General features: G+C 49.3%; 1 protein-coding gene and 1 long non-coding RNA gene across 2 annotated transcripts in view; one reads left to right on the plus strand and one right to left on the minus strand.

The window, feature by feature from the left end:
• The first annotated feature begins 235 nt into the window (after window positions 1-235).
• On the plus strand, window positions 236-10,918 carry LOC309861434. Its single transcript, XR_014309940.1, has 5 exons — window positions 236-378; window positions 4,059-4,149; window positions 5,727-5,803; window positions 9,740-9,825; window positions 9,945-10,918. It is a non-coding gene; the product is annotated as an uncharacterized lncRNA (long non-coding RNA).
• The window catches only part of ABLIM3 (actin binding LIM protein family member 3), a 109,032-nt gene continuing 99,650 nt past the window's right edge, over window positions 10,072-19,453 (minus strand). Inside the window, 5 exon segments of the mRNA XM_082724332.1 lie at window positions 10,072-12,216; window positions 16,958-17,038; window positions 17,576-17,583; window positions 18,301-18,361; window positions 19,184-19,242. Coding sequence (XP_082580458.1) covers window positions 12,103-12,216; window positions 16,958-17,038; window positions 17,576-17,583; window positions 18,301-18,361; window positions 19,184-19,242 — 323 coding nt within the window. The 3' untranslated portion in view covers window positions 10,072-12,102.

The raw sequence follows: 19,453 nt of genomic DNA on the forward strand, positions 1-19,453 counted from the left end.
ACGCGCTCTCTCTCCGGAGCGGCCCACCCCTGCCCGGCCCGCGCGGTCTTGCGCTCTGCTTGCGCTGGGCTGCGGATGGGGGGGCTTACTGTCGCACCTTCCATCCCATTCCATCCGCAGACTGCCCAGACTGTTAGAACTTGTCCCCCGTCCCTCCACCTCCAGGGGAATCAAAACCTCTCCTTGCAGCTGCCCCTCATTTCCTGACTCTGGGTTTATGGTCTCTACTCGACAGGTCTTGCTTGAGCACTTTCTAGTGCTGATAGTGGACAGGGCGCTAGGCGGGTGCAGCGTCAATAATGGTGTGAGAGAAGAGCGGAATAATAAAGATCTGCAAAAAGGAAGATCGCCAAAGACAAGGACAGAGACGATTAAAAGGTGGGCAGAGCTTGGGATATTTCCAACTTCTGGAACTTTTGTGTATTAACGGTGAAGAAATATCAAAACGGAGGGGTACAGCGGTGTGGAAGTGAATGCGTTCAGCATACTTTTGTATGCTAGTGCAATATAAGTGTGCTTTTCCCCAAAATTATTGGAGCATATAGAATAAATACTGCTGTGGCCAGTGTGGCTGGGCCAGGAGTGGGATTTAAGTTTAAGTGTGTATGAAGAATGTCGACTTCTTTCATCCTATTAGTGTTATCTCTGTGAAAGCAGGTACAACTCATTTACAGACTATATCAAATGTCTAAATTGAAGACCTTTTATAATGTGAAGTCCAAGCCCAGTTGTCCTCCTAGACAACCTTCCTCCCCAAGATGGGCCAAGTCTTCTGTTTTCAGTTTTGATTAGGGAACTCCTTTGACTTAGAACATCCTGGCATTGGGAATGCCTTTGCAGAGGCAGACAGAGGAGGAACAGCTTGGGAAAGAGAATCCTGCAACTTCCTGGCCTGGGTGTCTTTTCTCCATGGCTTTTATGGGCAAGTTGTAATTAATGCTGTCTTCAAAAAATTGTGTGTGTTGTCTGTAGTGTGTATGTGTGAACATGCAGAGAAAATGTGGTGTACTGAAGAAAACAATAGGATTTGAGTCTGAAAACTTGTGTGTGAGGTCTTGCTCTATAAAGTGCGTAAGCCTGGCTTGCTCATTTGTGCTTGGGGAGACCTCTTATTGACCTCGTAGGGCTGTTGAGAGGGCAAATGAAATGATGATACAAACCCACTTTATAAACCATAAATAGCTATAAAAATGTGAGCCATTATTATTTTCCAAGTTCCTCTTTGTTCCTGCCTACTTTTCCAATTTGAAAAGGTCAGTTTAAATTCTAAAGCAGACAACCAACAATTTACAAGTGGATTAAGTTCCCTAAGTTCACTGTTGGAACTCTGAAACCCTTGAAAACAAGGCTGTAAATGGCAGTTAAGTTCCTAGGCCAGCCCATTAATACTTTTAAAAACATAATATTTCACTTGAAAGAATAAAATAATATAAAATATAACAATTGGCAAGAGAGATGGAGTCTGGTAGATTTTTAAAAGAAATTTCAGACACTTTCAAGGACCTTGGAGGTTCCTCAGAGAATTGGGACAGAAAAGTAAAAAGAGATAAGGATAACTTATATGGATCTGTGGAATAATTTATGGAGTAGGATTAACTGAGCTGTGAACTGGAGAAAATGTATAGGTGGAGGAACACAGTTCATGTGCAGTTCTGCTAAGGAGTAAGGAAAAGAATGATCTGTGGAGGTGGTTGGTTCTGGTTTAGATAATTACTCATAATGCCCACTGGGTGGCACTGTTGACTAAGTTGACTACAGCTTGGTTGCAGTCAGGATGATGGAATGAGAAACCCTGTTTTGGGTTCCCCGGGCAAGGAATTACTATATATATATTCCTAAGTGAACTGATGAAACGTGGTGTTGTTTTTATGGTGATGACAGACCCCATTAAATTAAAGGGACAGAGAAAAATATATATATATATTTCTCAAAGAGAAATTACATGAAGTAGGAAGGGGCTCTATCCTCAAGGAATCTACAGTCCTGTAGAGGAGATAAATATGTACAAAATGAATGAGCAACAGATTATTATGTGAAAAGGGCCAGAGGAGAGATAAAGTGCTCTTCAAGTTCATCAAGACAAGGTGAGGACTTCTTGCTTATTATGGAGGCAGCGCTGGATGGCTGATATTTGGGTGAGCCCACAGTGGGGGATTACATGATAGGCAGAGCAAACAGTAGGAGCAGAGCCACAGAGATGGAAGATAGCAGGACGTGCCTGCAAAGCCGTTTGGTTTGTCGTGATTGGGGGGTGTGGGGTGGTAAGTGCCGGTGAAGGACTGGGACGGAGGTTGTAGATGCTCTGTTTCCTCCTTCCCTTCCCATGTCTCTGCATGACTGCGACCCTCAGAGAGGATTTTTTTTCTCTCTGTACTAGATTTGTCTGGTGCTGTCTAAAGCGTTCTGTGTGGAGAGCTCCGGGCTCTGTAAAAAGATATCAAATTTGATCCTGGGAACAATAGCAGGAAGAAAGCTTTCAACTCCCCCATGCTCCCAGTCTTATGAAAACAAATGATACTCCCCAGTCTCATTCTCAGCTTATCAGGTGGAGCTGGGAAGACCTGGGAATGAAAAATTTGGAGGCTAAAGATTCTGCGTCCCAGCAAAAGAAACATACTCTCATCTTCTACCCTGTCACCTTGCCTCTAGGTCTGTTTACACCACGGATACCAAAGTGAATCTTCCACGACTCCAATCAGATTCCCTGTAAAAAGATGTGTTGGCCCCCTCTGCCCTCAGTGTAGAGTCCAAGTTCCTTATTTTGGTGTTCTGGGTGCCTTCTTCACGGACCCCCTTTTTCATTACAGACAAGCAGCTCAGGAGACCCTGGGAAGAGTCAGAAAAACCACAGGTCAGGTGTTCAGACCTGGGTTCTTAAACTGACTCTGTTGCTCTGTGCATCTCAGTTCTTTGGTTGGGTCACCAATGTTTCATTTCCTTCTTGCTTCTCTCCTTGCCTCTTCCTGGTCCCCCAGATTGCAAGCAGCACGAGGGTGGGTGCTGTGTTTTATTTCCCACTAAACCCCTACAGCCTAGTGCAGTTCTCGGCACCTAGTGAGTGATAGTAAGTACTGGCAAGTGAGTCCGTGAGTAATTGCTCAAGGGCTCCTGGGCTTCCTTGAATGCACACGTCCTGGAGGGTGCTTTTGATCCTCTGGGAGTGTTTGTTTGCTCACTTATTTGCAGGGGGAGATGAGATCGCAGTGAGGTGTTCTGCAAGCCCTTGGTCTCTGCGTCCCTGCCTTACTGCGTGCTGCTGGAGGCAGGCAGCCCAGCCCACTGAGCTTCTCCTGGGCCTGGGGCCCCTCTCCCCAGCTCCTTTGTGCAGAGTGAGCCACAGAGCCCCCTGCTCGAGTGTCTGCCCAGGGCTGGTGGCTGGATGAAAACTTCTCTTGTTCCACTCGGCACAATGTTGCCATTATGGCCCCTACCCAGGGAAATGACACATGTCTGCTGGTCCACCCCGGGGCCCCGGAAAGCAGATAGAGATCTGGGTGGTGGCTCTTGCGAGAAAGAGAAGGAGTTTCATGGCTAAAAATCCCTCCTTCTGTCACACTTTCTGGTTCCCGTTCCCTGGAACTGGTTTCCTACCTGTACCCGGGCCACCAGGTTCGGCTTCAGTGGTGAACGGAGCCCAGTGCTCTGGCTATGTTTGGAGGAAAAGAGCTTTTGTTTTTATGCCCAAAGGCTGCGTGAAACCTGTCCCCTCTCTCCGGGTCCTTTCTTAAAAGCAAGAGCTCTCTTGGCTCCGTTTGTGAGGTTCCCATCCTGAAAAGCCTGAAAGGCCAGCCCGGGGACGGGGATGTGTGAGGGGTTGGGGGAGCGCTGGGTCCATGGCCAAGGAGAGCCCTGTTGTGCTTTCAGAAGGGCCAATAGCCAGCTGTGTGGGCCAGTGTGGCCAGCAGGAACATGGGTCGCAAGAGGCCACCCTTTTAAACCTTTCTGGAAAATCCAGAAATCCAGATTTTAGTGTAAAATCTCTTGATTTAAAAAGGTTGGTAATGAATTACAGTTGCTTGAAAACATTGTGAGCTAGCTGGTCTTCATGGTGCCCACAGCTACCTTTGTGGAACCTCGAGGCAGAGTATGGCCTCATGAAGACTTCCAGGGAGTCTGTCCAGCTGGGTGCGTCCACCCCGACGGCCCAAGGTAAGGCCCAGCCCCTAACACTGCCGCAGGGGCTGCCTCTATTCTGAAAGGCTGCCCTGTGTGCCCCATCTTCACATCCATGCTGCAGGATGAGACCAGGCTGCAGAAGTCCAAAGGGAATTTCTGAATCCTAGAAATCCAGAAAAACTTTAGAGCAGAGAGGAACCGGAAATGTTAGCTGAGATGGTCTCTTCGTTGGTCAGTTATGGAAACTACAACCCAAAGTACACAAGGCCCAAGAGGCAGGGCCAGGGGTGGTGCCCAGGACTCCAGACGTGATGTCACGGGAGCCACACTCCTGCCTCCAGAACGTCATTCTCTGCCATTTGTGGGACACACTGGGGAAGAGCAAGATCCAAGACACAATCTTCAACCTCTCTGAACCCTCAATGGCTCATCGAAAAGTTGGGGGCTAACAATAGCTTCCTCATGGGGCTTGTGAACCTGCAGTGCGACCGTGTACGTAACGTGCTTGGCGCCTGGCCTGGCCCAGAGAAGTGTCCTCCAAATTCAGCTCTCACTCTGTTGAGGGAGGGATTTGTTGTACAGTGGCCAAATCATGGGCTTCAGGGTGAGACATCCCTGAGTTCAGGTTCAGGCTTTGCTATGTACAGTTGTGAGACCTTGAGAGAGTTACTTATCTAGAGCTCAATTTCCTCATCTGTAACAGGAGGGTAAAAGAAGTAGCCAGAAGCTTAAATGAGATAAGTCAGGGGCCCAATCCGGTGCCTGCCCCATTGTCAGTGTGAGTTATTCTTGTAATCAACATGGGTTTCCTCTGCAGAGGTGGTCAGATGCTGCTGGAAATCGAGGGGATACGGAAATCACAGCCACATGCCCAGGCTGCCCCCTGCAGGGGGTCTAATGTAAATCAAAACGTTGGAAAAGATAGATTCTGCCAGATTTTTTGCCTTCCCTGCAAGAACACCTCGTATTCTTTTTTTTTTTTTTTAAATTTGTTTGACAGACAGAGATCACAAGTCGGCAGAGAGGCAGGCAGAGAGAGAGGGGGATGCAGGCTCCCCGCTGAGCAGAGAGCCCAATTCGGGGCTCGATCCCAGGACTCTGGGATCATGACCTGAGCTGAAGGCAGAGGCTCTAACCCACTGAGCCACCCAACTACCCCAACACCTTGTATTCTTAAATAGAAGGCTAACAGAGCTTCCAGCTACTGTTACACACAGTAGAATTTTGTGTGTAAATTTTTAAAAAGGTAAACAGTGAGCTATTTTGTTCAAAGGACAAATTGCTCAGGACAGTTTCTCTTGGTCCAGGTGAGTAAAGACCCTGCCTCTGAGTTAGATGGACAATACATTCTTTATCCACAAGAAGGTGTGGGAGACTTCACTCGAGACTCCCCTGTGAGGGTTAATTTCCTCTAGGAGCCGGCGTACTGGTCACAACTGCTCTGGTGGCAAGTGACAGAATCACACCTCAAGCCAGCTTAAACCAAAAAAGGAATTCATTCACTCAGAGGGTAACTGGGGAGCGTAAGGGATGAGGCTGGCAAACAGAGCAGTCTCCACTTTGTCTCCAGCTCCTGACTTGTCCTTCCTCTGCTTCATCTTCACCTTCAGGTGGTCTGTCCCAGTCTGTGGCAGAGGAGGTCACGCTGCTGAAGGCCTGCCTGTCCTTAGAGGGACAGAGTGCGTTGGTGAGTCAGTCCTCTTTTCCTGCAGTTCCAGAACTGGCCAGAGGGGGCACTGTAGTCCGGGTAAACAACCTGATCTAGGAAAGCGACAGATGCCTAGGGGTCAGGAGGCCCCTTGCCTCGCAGTCAGGTACTGAACCTGAAGTACACCATTCCACCCTTACCGTCCTGTGAAGTAAGTCCACCCCGGCACAATGTTGCCATGAACCCTACCCAGGGGTAGGGTTTTTCATTCCTATTTTGCAAGCTGATTTCACGTGGTATATTAGTGTGCTAGGGCTGTCCAAAAAATCCCACAGACTGGAGGAAGGGCAGGGGGGGTGGGGGGAGAGGGGCTTAAACCATGGAAATTTATTTTCTCACAGATCTGGAGGCTGGAAGCCCAAGTTCAAGGTGTCCTCCAAGGCCACCCTCCTGCTGCTTCTTCACATGGGCTTTCCTGTCACCTGGTGTCTCTGTGTGTCCCAATCTCCTGTTCTTATAGGGTTACCAGGCTAGTTGGAGTAGGGGCTGCCCTAGGCACCTCACGTAAAGGCTCTCCTTCTAAATACAGACACATTTTGAGGTACTGAGTGTTAAGGCTTCAACATAGGAATTTTGGGGTGACACAGGGTAGCCCACAACCCACGCACAGTAAATGGGGAGGCTGGGAGTAGCACTCAGGGAGATATGATGTCCCTGCTGAAGCTCATCATGGCACCCACAAAAACAAAGGCTCTACAGCCTGGGGTGGCAGGGAAGGAACTCTATCCAATGAACACTTTTCAAGGTCCGGGGACCTCCTACCTGCCCAACCCCTGGGAAGCAGCCAGCGGTACGAGAGTCTTGGCTGGCTCTCTGAGGTGGGCAGGGGTCAGTCAGACCCTGCTTGATTGTCAAAGTAGCTTGTGGTTTCTTCTCTGTACAGCATCTTCTGATTGTTTTCCCTTCTGCTCCTTAAAGCCCAGTCAGCCTGAAGAAACTGAGGGAATACAAAGCTTCTCCCCTCCCACTTCTGTCAGAGAAATTCCCAAAGTACAGAATTCAGACTCTTGCTGGAAATGTGGGATGGATTTTGGTGTTACACGGGCCACCATATCTGAGGAGTTACCAATTGATTTGCATTTGTGTTAAAAGCGCATCCCGGGTCCTTATAAATCCATACTTTCCCTGATATTGCTTTAAAATAGAGATATCAGGTATGAGTCAATGGAAAGAAAAATATCAGGCAAATAGCCATTAAGACCAGAATCTGATGACAGCTGAGAAGGTTGTGTTTGAGCAACCAAAATTTGGGAAACACTTTTGGTCATGGGCATAGATGTCCCCTTACTTTTGACCTAATTCTTCTGCACACTTGGCCTTAATTTGCCCTGAGGACTAACCGTGTGAGTGTGTGTGTGTGTGTGTGTGTGTGTGAGAGAGAGAGAGAGAGAGAGAGGGAGAGAGACAGCAAGCCTTTACTCTCTCCCGTCTGTGTTCCTTTGCCCACTATCTTGGATCAGGGCAGGTGAAGAGGGTGTGGGTTCCTGGGGTTGGGGATAATGAGAGGCTGGTCCTCGTCTTCATAGCTTCAGGATTTTATTTATTGAAAGTCTCACTCCAGGGCTCTTGCATGGGTTGGCAGCAGCTCTTGGCTCAGTATATAAGTAGGTATTTGTCATTGTGGAGGCAAGATTTTGAGCACCTTGAAGTTTGATGTGAAATGAAGCATTTAATGAAGCAACTTAATTCCACATGGGGTATTCATGGAGTTGGCATGGTTCTGTGAAGTTCATTGCTATGGATTTTAGCAAGAAGGCTTTCCCCTCCTTGAACTCCAAGCCCTTCTTCTCCATGTGTGGCTCTGTTCAGTGGCCAGCAGCAGCTGCTGACCCCTTCCGCAGCTAGCCCCACGTTTCTGCTCCAGGGGCCTGGTGAGGATGACGGGCCCCAGTGCAGGCGAGCTGGCTGCTTGTTCTCCTCTGCTCAGATGCTCAGGGAGCCTGCTTCCGCGGCTGCGAAGAGCGGCCATTGTATTGACTTTAAGCTCTCACATTCTGTGATTTCTGCACTCTCCCCCTTATGTTCTGCTTTATTAATGTGAGGTTGCCCCCCAGTGGTTCAAAAAGGTCATGTGCAGGGCGAAAAGGTTCCCTTCTCCAACTTCAGGAAGGCTGGCTCCAAGGTGTTGGCAACTTGTCCATAAAAGGAGGAGGGTTTAGAGCATCACTTTTCTAACCTCACTATGTGTGTGAATCACCCAGCAGTCTTAGTAAAATACAGATGTGGATCGAGTAAGTCAGGGGTGCGGCCCGAGATTCAGCATTTCTCACAAACTCCCAAGGGGACTCCACGGCAGCTGGTTCGGGATCACAGCCAAAGGAACAAGGCTCAGGGCAATTTTTCCTGCATCTGGGGGGTTAGCAACCACAGTGCAATCCAGACAATGTCCACAAAGCCTGAATGAATGAGAGGCATTCAGTCTCCCTGCATGTTCTGGACCCTGCCTCCCTCCTCACTACTTCTCCTCCCCCCCCACCCCCGACTTAACTGAGCCAACCAGGCTCCCCTCCCCTCCTCCCTTATTCCAGTCTCATTCTCCCCTTCACTCACTCCTCCCTGTCTTCTCTGGAGGATTCAGTTCCTCAAATACACCAAACTCTCACCAACCACAGTGCCTTTGCACATGCTCTCTCTGTGCTCAGAGTGCCCCCACCCGTACTTTTTCCTTCCATACTTTGTTTTCATCCTTCAGTGAGTATGTGAAGCCTGTCCTTTCTGCTCCCCTCTCTGGTGCTCCATTTGTTGTCTGTGCAGCTGTTATCTTTCTGTGTCATCTCCTTTGCTGTTGCTTACCTACAGTCTGCTCCCTCCTCTAGGCCAGAGCTTCATGAGAGCACATACTGCCTTACACCCTGGTGAATCTTCAGTGCTCCTGCCTCCCCCACCAGAGGCTCAGTAAGTATTTGCTGGGTGTGTGTGTAGGCAGGGAGCAAAGGAGCATTCTTTAGTGTCCTTTTGTACATTTGAGCCACCTGGGTGGAGGGGCCATGTTGGGGATAATTCTTAGAAGACTCATATGATGGGAGGTCAGGAAAGGAGATACTTTTAAGCCACATCCCATCTTCAAAGATGTCAGAAGATAAGTGTTTATCTTAGGATAGAAATAGGACATACAGTAGAAATAGAGTAAGTCTCACATTTCTTAGAGTTATGTCCAATGAGTTTGTGAAACTTTGGATTAAACAAAGCTACTATAGAGCTTTGTGGGACATTTTGGCAATGTACATTGTGGGTCTCTAAGGACAGGGACAGTGACTGTGGCAGGGACACTGTGATTCACTTATCCAGAGGCCCTTCCTTGTCTTCCCGTCTCTTTTCTTTCTCTGCACAGCACTTGCCACCCACTATCAAGGCTCAAAATGCCAAATACACAACTTCCCAGCCTTCTGTGCAAGCAAGGGCATGAACCTGTTCTCTAGCTGCGCTGGTACAACCTGAGAAGTCTACTGAGGTCTTCTGAGATAGTTTACTGGTCAAAAGAGACCCATAAAGGGAAATTTCTTTCCTGCATTTTGCTGTGGTGTGAAGACACAATGCCTGGAGCCATGGCACCATTTTTGCAAACATGAGGTGTCCCATCTTGGGACAAAAGCCAAGGATGGGGGAATGGAGAGATATGGAGAGCCTGGGCCCCCAATGGCATCCCTGAACTCCTGAATTGATTAGCCCTGCACTTGGATTCCCAGTTGTGCAGGACAATATGGACTCTCTTTGTTTAATCACTCTTAAGAAGGTGCTCCTTGCAGCTGATAGCATCCTGACTGCTAAGAGGGGCTAAGCTGGTCTCTCTAAGCCCATACAGGCTAGAGTTGGCTTCTGGCTCCATCATGGTAATTATAAGTTCTCCTGAAAGCTGTTTCCTCATCCGTGAGATACAAAGAATTATTCTTATTTCCTCCCTCTTGGTTGTTACAGATGCTGACATGACACGATGGGTGCCAAGTCTTCAGTGGAGAGCTCGGCACACTGTCAGTACTTAGTAGCAAACTACTGTTATTCTGGTGAGTTTCTGGATCACAGCCATATTTGTTGGCATGTCCTCCATGGTCTTGCAGAACCCCGCATTCTGCAGGACACACTCTGGGTGATGCTTACCTTGTCAAATGTTCTTAATTTACAGAAGGAGAAACTGAGGCCAAGAGAGAGCTGCTCCCTAGACTTTTTTATTCTGGAAAATGTGCATGGTTCAGCCTCTTCCCATATCACGCATTTCCACTCATACCAGAAACAACAGAAGGACACGGGTCTGGGTTGGAATTATGTGCTTTTATGGGAAACAAAAATACCCAACAACAATAACAAAAGCCCTTCATCTTGCCAAGTTCTCAACCGGTGATAATGAGGCAGTTTCAATGATTGCGTCTGGCTGGGGACATTTCTAAAGGGTCAGGACAGTTGAAAGACACTGGCCAAAAGGAGAGTTGCAGAGAGGGTTGATGTTTTAAGTGAGAGAATATTAGACCCCCTTCTGACCCCTCACCCTGTCACCCTTTCAAGTTACAGTCTCCTCTCAGTTTACAGAGATCCTTCCTGAACGTCGCTCAAATGCAATCTCTTCCAGAAAGTTCCTTGGTCTGCACCAACTTGCATCTGCTCTCTCGGTAATCCCACAAACACGTTCTCACGCCATCTCCATCACTTCCTGCCTTACGTCCATCACATGCGAGTCCATGTCCGACGACACCCAGTGCTAGCAGGCGTGCCCCCCAGTCCAGATCCCGTGCTGATCATCTCAGTGTCCCCACCTCCCTCCCCCCTTCAGTGCTCAGGATACAGCAGGTGCTCAGCGTCAGCAGGGGCTCAGTGAGGGTTCGCTGGATTGGAGTCAGTTCTCTATTTGCCAGGTCACGACACCAGCCTCTTGAGAGTCATAATGGTTATTTCCACTTCTTCGTCTTCCCTCCGTGACCTCAACATGATCTACATCAAGGCATCTCCAGGGAGGAACAGACCCCACCACACATAGCCAACTGGGGGCCAGGGTTAAAAGGTTTGGGGGAAGGGAGGAGAGAAGTTAAAGTCAAGCTTTCATCGCTGTTCAAGAAGGCCAGAGGGCAGGAAAGGCAGCCGCTGGGGAAATCCAGGGTGGTCATGCGCACTGTTGGCAAATGCTTCATTTTGGAATTCCATAAGCAGCCATTCTTCCAAAGGCTTCCCCTAGGAAACATGGCCAACTTTGCAGTGGGAGCCAATGACTGACTGGTGAGGGACAGCTTCGGTTGCCCTTCTAGCCCAGGGGCCTGCAGATGTAGACCAGGCGGCTTTCTTTGGGACATGGCCTGTATTATGTTTGGAGGGGAGTTAGAGGTTGTCTAGCTGTTCTGTTGGAACTGTGATGGGAAAGTTAGCCCTGTGGTGTGTTGAGTTGTCAGGCACATAGATCGTAGTAAGGCGTAATAATGGGCCTCTCCTCTGAAGGGGGGAAGGGTTAGGAGGTGCTGGGGGCAGTGAGGGTGAGAGGAGGGTTGCAAAAGGTCCTGCAGCTCCAGTTCCAACAGGTGCCCTGCTCCAGCTCCTGTGGCCGGCTCCCACGCCTTCCCTCTCATCTCCACATCGGGGCCAGGCAAAGGGACCAGTTGGAGGTGTTGGAGGGAAGGGAAATGACTTTTCTCCTCCTACCATGTGACTTGGGCAAGGGAGAAGTTAGGGCCAAGGGCAGGAGGAGGAGGACTGAGAAGCTGCAGAGAGGCCCAGGCCCAAACCACTTCGTTTGCTGCTGTAGTGAGTAGATCCAAGGCCCACACAGCTAAGGGCATCACCCCCAGAGAGCACCGAACTCCTAACTGGGGGAGATGGGAGAATTCTTCATGGGCTCTCCATGGTGCTCGGTGACTTTGGGAGATCACTGTGGATCCTCCCGTGGGAGGGCCCCTCTGGGGCCAGTAAGGTGTGGAAACTGCCTGGTCAGCATCCACCCTGGAGACTGGGGAGAGAGCCGAGAAGCAGAGAGAAGAGAGACTTCTTCAGGCACCTCCTTTAGGAAAGAGAGTTGGACCTTGGGGGCCTCAGGTTAGGACAGATGTTTCAGTATAAAAAGGATCCCCAGTAAAAGGATGGGAGTCTCCTCAAATCCCTTCCCGAACCCCAGAGCACTTAGAAAAGAGAAAGTAAGGAGCATAAAAATATCTCGATGACGTGGGCTTGCCTGACAGTACAGAAAAGCAAGTCTCATGGCTGGCAGTGTGTCCCATTACACAAGAGAGGATTATACCGAGCTTCAGTATAGAGATTTTACATGTATCTTTATATAAATGCATATATATTTATAGAGCCTCTGCCTAGAACAGCCGGGCTTGCTTCTTCAGTTCATTCCTCTTCCAGAGGGCCAGCCGGTCAAACTCCGAGATGGTCATGCCGAAGACCTGGTAGAACTCCTCCTGCGACAGGTGGCGCTGAAGAGAAGTGGGAGGGCACAGAGAGGCAACAGCGTGAGGACGACAGGTGGAGACTGGGGGCAGGTGCTGGCAGAAGGGGACCTTGGGTGTTTCCTCTGGCTGTGCCGTGCTTGGCACAGACCCGCGGATGCGTGGGATGAGTAGTTGGTGAATGCGAGACTGTGTGCAAGGATGTTTCCCGGGAGGGGCCTCTGTCGCTGGTCTATGGGGGCCTCCCCTGCCCGGACTTAGGTGGGAATTTGGCTTCACCTAAGTGCCTCTCGATGCATCCTGGCGGACCTCACCGGTCCACATTCTGTGCCCCAGAATATGTATGAATTAATAGGATTCTTCCTAACTTTGGGAGTAAAAGGCGGTGTGGCCACGATTTTAGGGTGTACTTCCTCTTGTTACTATTTTTTACAAATGAGCTGGAAGGTTATTCCTTCCTTTTTCCAGTCAATGAAAAAAAAACCTGCTGTTCCTACTTTCTACCCACTGAAATGTCCTTTCATATCTATCTTACATGAAAACAAATATACCATATAATGAAACATCGTTCTGCCTTCCTTGGCAGGTTTCCCCCCTCCTTTCTGCCTGTTCTTCCTCCTGCCCTTTCAAACAGTCTTTAAGGTTGATACATTGTCAAAAGCTCTCCCAGTTAGAAATATATGGCACCTGAAATGTGGCAAAATGTTAACAATTCGCATTTAGGCCAAGGGTAGAAGGATGTTCATTTCACTCTTCTTGCAACTTTTCTGGAGGTCTAAAATTCTTCAAAATAAAAATTTAAATTCTGTTTGAAGAGAATCCCTGAGATGATCTGTTGGTAGCAATCACGTTAGTTCATTGAATATTGAAGGAGATTCCCTGAGAATTAGGTATATGGCCACACCATAATGAGCCAATTCTCTCACCTGTGTGAACTAATATTTTGGTCACATTTCCGGATCTTGAAGCAAAGGTAACTTTGATACTTTTGATAGATATCCTTGGTTGCTGGAGGCTTTGAGCTGGTTTTTCAATACCTGAGAGCGTTTAATAACACCAGCAATTCCTTGCATTGCTTTTCTGCCATGCCCATGACTGTATGGTTGACCCCATTTTCTCAGTTAAACTTTCCAACCCTTCTGAAAATCGGACATTATTTCTATCTAATTAAAAGATGAGAAAACCGGAGTGCCTGGGTGGCTCAGTGCGTTAAAGCCTCTGCCTTTGACTTAGGTCATGATCTCAGGGTCCTGGGATCGAGCCCCACATGGGGCTCTCTGCTCAGCAGAGGGCTTGCTTCCCCCTCACTCTATGCCTGCCTCTCTGCCTATTTGTAATCTCTGTCAAATAAATAAATAAAATCCTTAAAAATAAAAGATGAGAAAACCAAAAGTCAAAGAGTTAAAATGACTAACTTAACCAAGAGGGAGGGAGGGAAGAAAGGGGCCTGGGTGAGTAGCAGAGCTGAGACCAAAGGCCAGGCCTTCGGCTTGCAAACACAGTGCACTCTGTTTGCCCCCTTGGCCAATCCCATTAAAAATTCATAAGTAAATCTTTCTATTATGAAAAATTTCAAAAATACTCAAAGAGGAGAAAATAGCACAGTGTATGTTCACCCATGCCCATTACCCAGATTCAATAGTTACCAAGAGTCTGTCACATTTCCTTCACCTTTTGTATTTTGCTGAAGTATTTCAAAGCACACTTTAGACATTGTGTGGATTCCTGCCTCTCTAGTGTCCTACATGTCTCCCCCAGAGATAGCAGACCTTACTGGATATTTTCTTAGGTAGCCATGAGGGCATGAGCAAACTTAAAAACAACTGAACAATCATTCCTCACAATTACCTAATACCTGCTCATAATAAAATGCCTTTCATTGTCTCAAAAATGTCTTTTTATGATTTGGCTGTTTGAATAAGGCTTCAAACAGCATCTACATATCACATTTGGTTGTTGGACCCCTTCAGCCCCTGCCAGGCCAGACAGTGCCTTCCTTCATTCACGCTGTGGCCGTGTCTGTATTTGTCTCGCTTGCTCTCAAGCGAGGGCTGAGAAATGCTGTGGACACGGGCAAGTTCTGTTCTCAGCTCCTTCCACCGTAAAGACTGAGGGGGACTGTCAGTTAGTCTCATCTGTTCTTTTTTTATTGGAGGGTGATGGGGTTACTATTGATTCTCTAGGTCATTTTCTCTGCTGTGCCCAAAAATCTTTTTCATGAGTTTTGTTGCCAAGGAATGGCTGACTCAACCTTTGGATGGTGTCCTCACCCTGGAGGAGGCCGGGGCACTTCTGCTCTCCCTCTGTGAAGGGCCACCTGGATCCTCCTTTCTCTTGTGAGTTTAAAGCACCCAATGCCAGCACTTTCCCTTTGACATTCTACACAGACTTGAAAGCATAAAGGTGAAGTACACAGGCTTTAAAGCCAGGCAAATATGGGTGTGTGACCTTGGATAAGTTACTTTACCCCACTGAGCCTCGATTTCCCCTTCCGGAAAGTGGGAGCATCCTAGCACCTACCTCCTGGATACATCGAGGGTGAATGAGATAGTGCGGGTCATGGACAATGGCCCAGATTCGGGAAGCACTCAGAGGCTGTTCACTCTCATCCCTGTAACGATCTTATGTATCTGTCCCATGGTGGAGTCTGGTCCTCATTTCCTTTGATTTCATTTCCCCCCTCAACCTCTTCCCTGTGCTCACTGACCCAGCCACACTCACCACTTGCTAGGGCCTTCACAGTGGCTGTTCCCTCTGCCTGGGGTGCTCTTCCTCCTTATATAAGCATGGCTAGCTCCCTTTCCTATTTTGAGTCTTTGTTTGGTCAGGCAGGGAGATCTGCTCTGACCACCTGATTTGACACGGCCACTTACCTCTCCATCTAACCTCCAATTCTCTGCTCTCCTTTTACTTCTCCCCTCAGCCCTACTAGGTTCCATGTTCTAGAAGATTTGTGTCATTTGGGGTCTGTCTTCTTAAGTGAGAAGGCACCTTACTTTATTCGCTGATGTTCTGCAAGCACCTAGAACAGGACCTGGTCTATATAACAGGCTTCTAATCCATATCTTTTGGGTGAAGGCAATCTACACTCTTAGCTCCCTGAGGAGCTCTTCAGTCCCGTCCTTGAGCAGTGTTTGTAGGCGTGTGGTCTCAGCTCAGGCTCCCTGTTAGATATCCCTGGGAGCTTCTGAAAAATACCAGTCAGTGCCTGAGCTCCTTCCCCAGATTGCAGTTTCACTGGTCTAGGCTGAGGCGCAGTACTGGTATTTTTAGGAGGCTTCTGATTCTTAGGGGATGTTACCCTTCCCTGGCCAGAGCTTCTGAGAGTCCTGGAGGATGTAAGAGGGCGATTGGTCCTCCAGGATCAAACAACCAGGTTTCCATCCCTCAATGCAGGTTCCACTGAGCTGCCCTGGGAGCTGTCCCCTTCAGCACCGGCAGCTTCTTGCTGCTAGACGGTGAGGGAGACCCTTGTTATAAATGTGGGGATAATCACCCACTTGCTAGGCTGCTAACCCAGCATGCTAGACCTGGAAGGACTCACAGAGCTTCCTGGCTTGCTTACATTCCCTTCCCTCAGCCCCAACCCTTTATTCTGGACAAATTCTTAGCAGCCAGGTGAACGGTGGTTGATATGCTCATCCCAAGGGGTGCTGAACCTCCTCTCTTAGAAACCTGCATTCAACTTAACATTTTCCAGTACTTCCCCTGGTTCAGGCCTCATGGTAGAGGACTGACCATCTTTGTCACACAGAGGAAGTGGATAGCCCAGTGATCTGATACAAAGGAAGGACAAGAGGTGCTTGATCTCCACTCCCAAGACAGGGCTGAGCGAGGCTGGAGGAGGGGTGAGGGACGCTTCCTGGGAAGAAGGTCTGGGGGGCTCTGGGACACAGGCATCTCTGCAGGGGGGCCCTGAGGAATGAGGAGGCTGGCAAGTTGGGAAGGGTCTTCTAAGAGAGGGACAGGCAGGGAGAGGCACGGTAGAAAGGGCAGAGTGTGCTCTAGGATCAGGGGCCCAGGGCCTGGAACGCCAGGCCAAGTGGAGCGGACTGCTGGAAAGCCCCATGCCATGTTCAGCCCTCCCTCTGTGCTTGATTGATGCTGTCCTGCTCATCATGATGCTCTCCTTCCCCTCTCCACCCCAAACCTGCTCCTTCGAAGTCTGTGCACTCAGGAGACCACAAGACTCTGTACCAAGGGCTCTGTGGCTAGTGTCTCATTTACTTCACTGGCAGCTTGAAGGAACACAACTGCCCCTCTCCACAGAGGAAAGAATTACGGTTTGGAGAGGTTGTTACTGGGCTCAGCTGACTGCCTAGGGATGGCAGGACCAGGGCTGGACTGGGCTCTGCTGTGAGATTATCTTATGCTTTTATCTTGTATACAGTGCTGACTACCCCATGATCCCCACAAGGAGCACCAGCTTTCTGTACCATCCTGCAGGAAACCAGGGCTATGTTTTTCTTATCCACCAGCCTGCAGGCCCCCATGGGCAGGGACCAAAACCAGCTCTTGTCTTATGTCTATAGATGCATCAGGTAGGACAGGACATAGCTGTGCGCCACAGACGCTAATTGAATTGAGAAGGCAGCACAGCAATGTTTAGTCTTAGGCTAAAGACACCAGGTTGGCATCTCTGCTCTTTTCCACAAGCTACATGACCTTAAAGCTCTTCATTCTGCTGGACCTCCCGAGCTGGGTTACATCAGGTAACTTCTAGAATCCCTTCAAACCCAAAGGTTCCTGCTGAGTTTTCTAGACTCACCTCTAAACGCGTCCGGTCCACATCCTTGGGCAGCCGATTTCTTCCTCTCGTGGTCACCAGCAGCAGTTCATAAGGGTAGATCTGAGGAGAGAGGATGGGGTGGGGGTGGGGCACCAGGCTGGCTGAAGGCGGTGGGCTGGTCCCTCCAGCCACATTTTGTGTCTGGGCATCCTCCCTTCCCCAGAGAGGGCCAGAAATGAAAGTCTGAAGGAAGGGCTGTGTCTGTTCTCCTTGGGGTTGCCTGGCGACCTCAAGGCACCCTCTCTCCAAAGGGAAAACCCGAGTCCCGTAATACTGCCAGGAATGAGCTTGGTGGTATCTGACATTAACGTGGCATAAGGCCTCATAATTGTAAATGTCTAATGTCTGATGACTGGCACGCCTCCAGAAAGTCTATGAGGCCCACTGGGAATTGTCTGATTTTAGTGGGCAAGAAAGATAGGGCAGAATTCAGGGAAAGGAGGCCAAAGAGGGGCTGGAAATGCTGGCCTGAAGAGAAACCTTGAGGTTATTTATTTGATATCCCTTCCCTGAGTAGATAGTGCTGACATCTTCCTGCTGGGTCCCAGTGTAGCAGCATCTGTGGTGGGACCCCCAGTGTCTCTGTGTCTCCTTTACCTTGTACTCTGCAGAGAGAAAAGAGAGACACACAAAATGGAAATACATTGGCTTTTTGCATTGCATCACAACACTAGTCTTGGTCTTAGAGGTTCCTTGTCAAATTCACCCTGAATCAAGCCTTGCAGGAGCACAGCGGATGGCTGGAGAGAGGGGTTGGACTGAGCCAGATACAGGGTTTTAGAACAAAAATGACTTTTGAGGTAATTAGAATAGAAATAAGAAGGCTCTGAGATTGTGAAGCACTTGGGCAAGGTCTTCCATCCTCCGGAGGAGTCCCCCCGTGTTTTGATGTAAGCTTGTCCTCCTGCCTGAGCCTGCTTGTAGGAGCTGGCGGGGAGGCCGGCAGGGGAGTGTCACTGGCAGAGAGCATGAAGCTCATGGAACGTTTGCCGGGAACAATGTGCATTTGGCTCTGAGTGTTTCCCTCCACCCGGGGCTGGCAGGCAACTCTAGCTCGGCAGTACGACTCTGCAATGGCTCTGGGAACCCAGATGGGACAGATGGCCTGGAGATCACCCAAGGCCAGGGACTCGAGAGGATGAGGGAAGAGGGGGGGAAAAGGGAGGGAATGGGAAGTGAAAGGGAGTGTGGGAACTCGGGGGGTTTGGACGGAGCCCAGCATGGGGGCCAGAATCTGTAGTGACTATTGGTGGAAGGTCAAGCCACAGTTATGAGCAGGGCGCCCAAAGCTGCTGCGAGTCCCAGGAGAGGCTGGCGCTCACCTCGCATGCCCCAGTTGACGGCGTTCATGCTGTCATAATGGAAGAGGTCTGCGCTGGGTGTCTGCAGGGGAGACAGAGCCAGGGCTGGCCTGAGCAAGCTCACAGCTGCCTCCCTGAAGCACTCCCCTACCTCCCGTATATGGCCCCGGGATGGATGGGACGTGGTCCTGCTCAGAGCAGCCTCGGTCTCAAGTCAGAGTGAACTTACTCGCGGCCACATCCCTGGTGCCTAGGGCTGGCACGCATTTGGGACTCAATAAATAGTCATTTCTTGGTGAACTACATTTCATGCTTTCTTTTGCTACTCTAGTACCACTTTTCCTATGAAAACTGCCCTGGCAGCTCCATTTAAAATCACAAGGGCCACCTGGGTGGCTAAGTGGGTTAAGCATCTGCCTTTGGCTCAGGTCATGATGTCAGGGTCCTGGGATCGAGCCCTGCATCAGGCTCTCTGCTCAACATGGAGCCTGTTTCTTCCTCTCCCTCTGCCCCTCCTCCCTGCTCGTGCACGCTCTCACTCCAATAAATAAATAAAATCTTTAAAAATAAATAAATAAATAAAATTTTAAGTTGCCCCCTGCCCAAAACTGCCAATCCTTATCCTGCTTTCTTTCTTTTTTCTTTCCTTAGCACATTATTATCTTCTACAGTCTCTCTAGTGTGACTCGCATACTATTTACTACCTCCTTTTTGTTTCTCTCTACAAGAATAGAAGCTCCAAGGGGCAGGGGTCACTGATGTATTCCAAGTACCCGGAGTATATGAAAGCTTTCAACAAATATCTGTTGCATGAGCCAAAGTCATGTCTAGGCTCTGAGCGTGTGGAGCTAATGCCGGCATTGCCAACATCTTGGGAGCGACGTCTCAGCACAGCCTCTCTTACCCTGTGCAGCCCGTTCCTTCGGTAGGCAGGCAGGGAGGCGGATTTGGAGATGAGGGGGTCTGAAAAGAAATAGCCAAACAATTCCCAGGAGTCCCAAGCCAGGGGTCCCTTTCCCGGAGGCCGTCCAGGTGCACATGGCCAGTACTGTTCCCCGACTCTGTGGGAAGGTAGAAGGGGCAGAGGCCACAGGCTCTTCCCCCTGCTCTACAAACAACTGACCATCTCAGGGATGCCTCGCTGGGGCAGAACTCCAGGCCCGCCCAAAGCCCA

Source organism: Mustela nivalis, assembly GCF_964662115.1.
Source record: "Mustela nivalis genome assembly, chromosome: 3".
Taxonomy (NCBI): Eukaryota; Metazoa; Chordata; class Mammalia; order Carnivora; family Mustelidae; genus Mustela; species Mustela nivalis.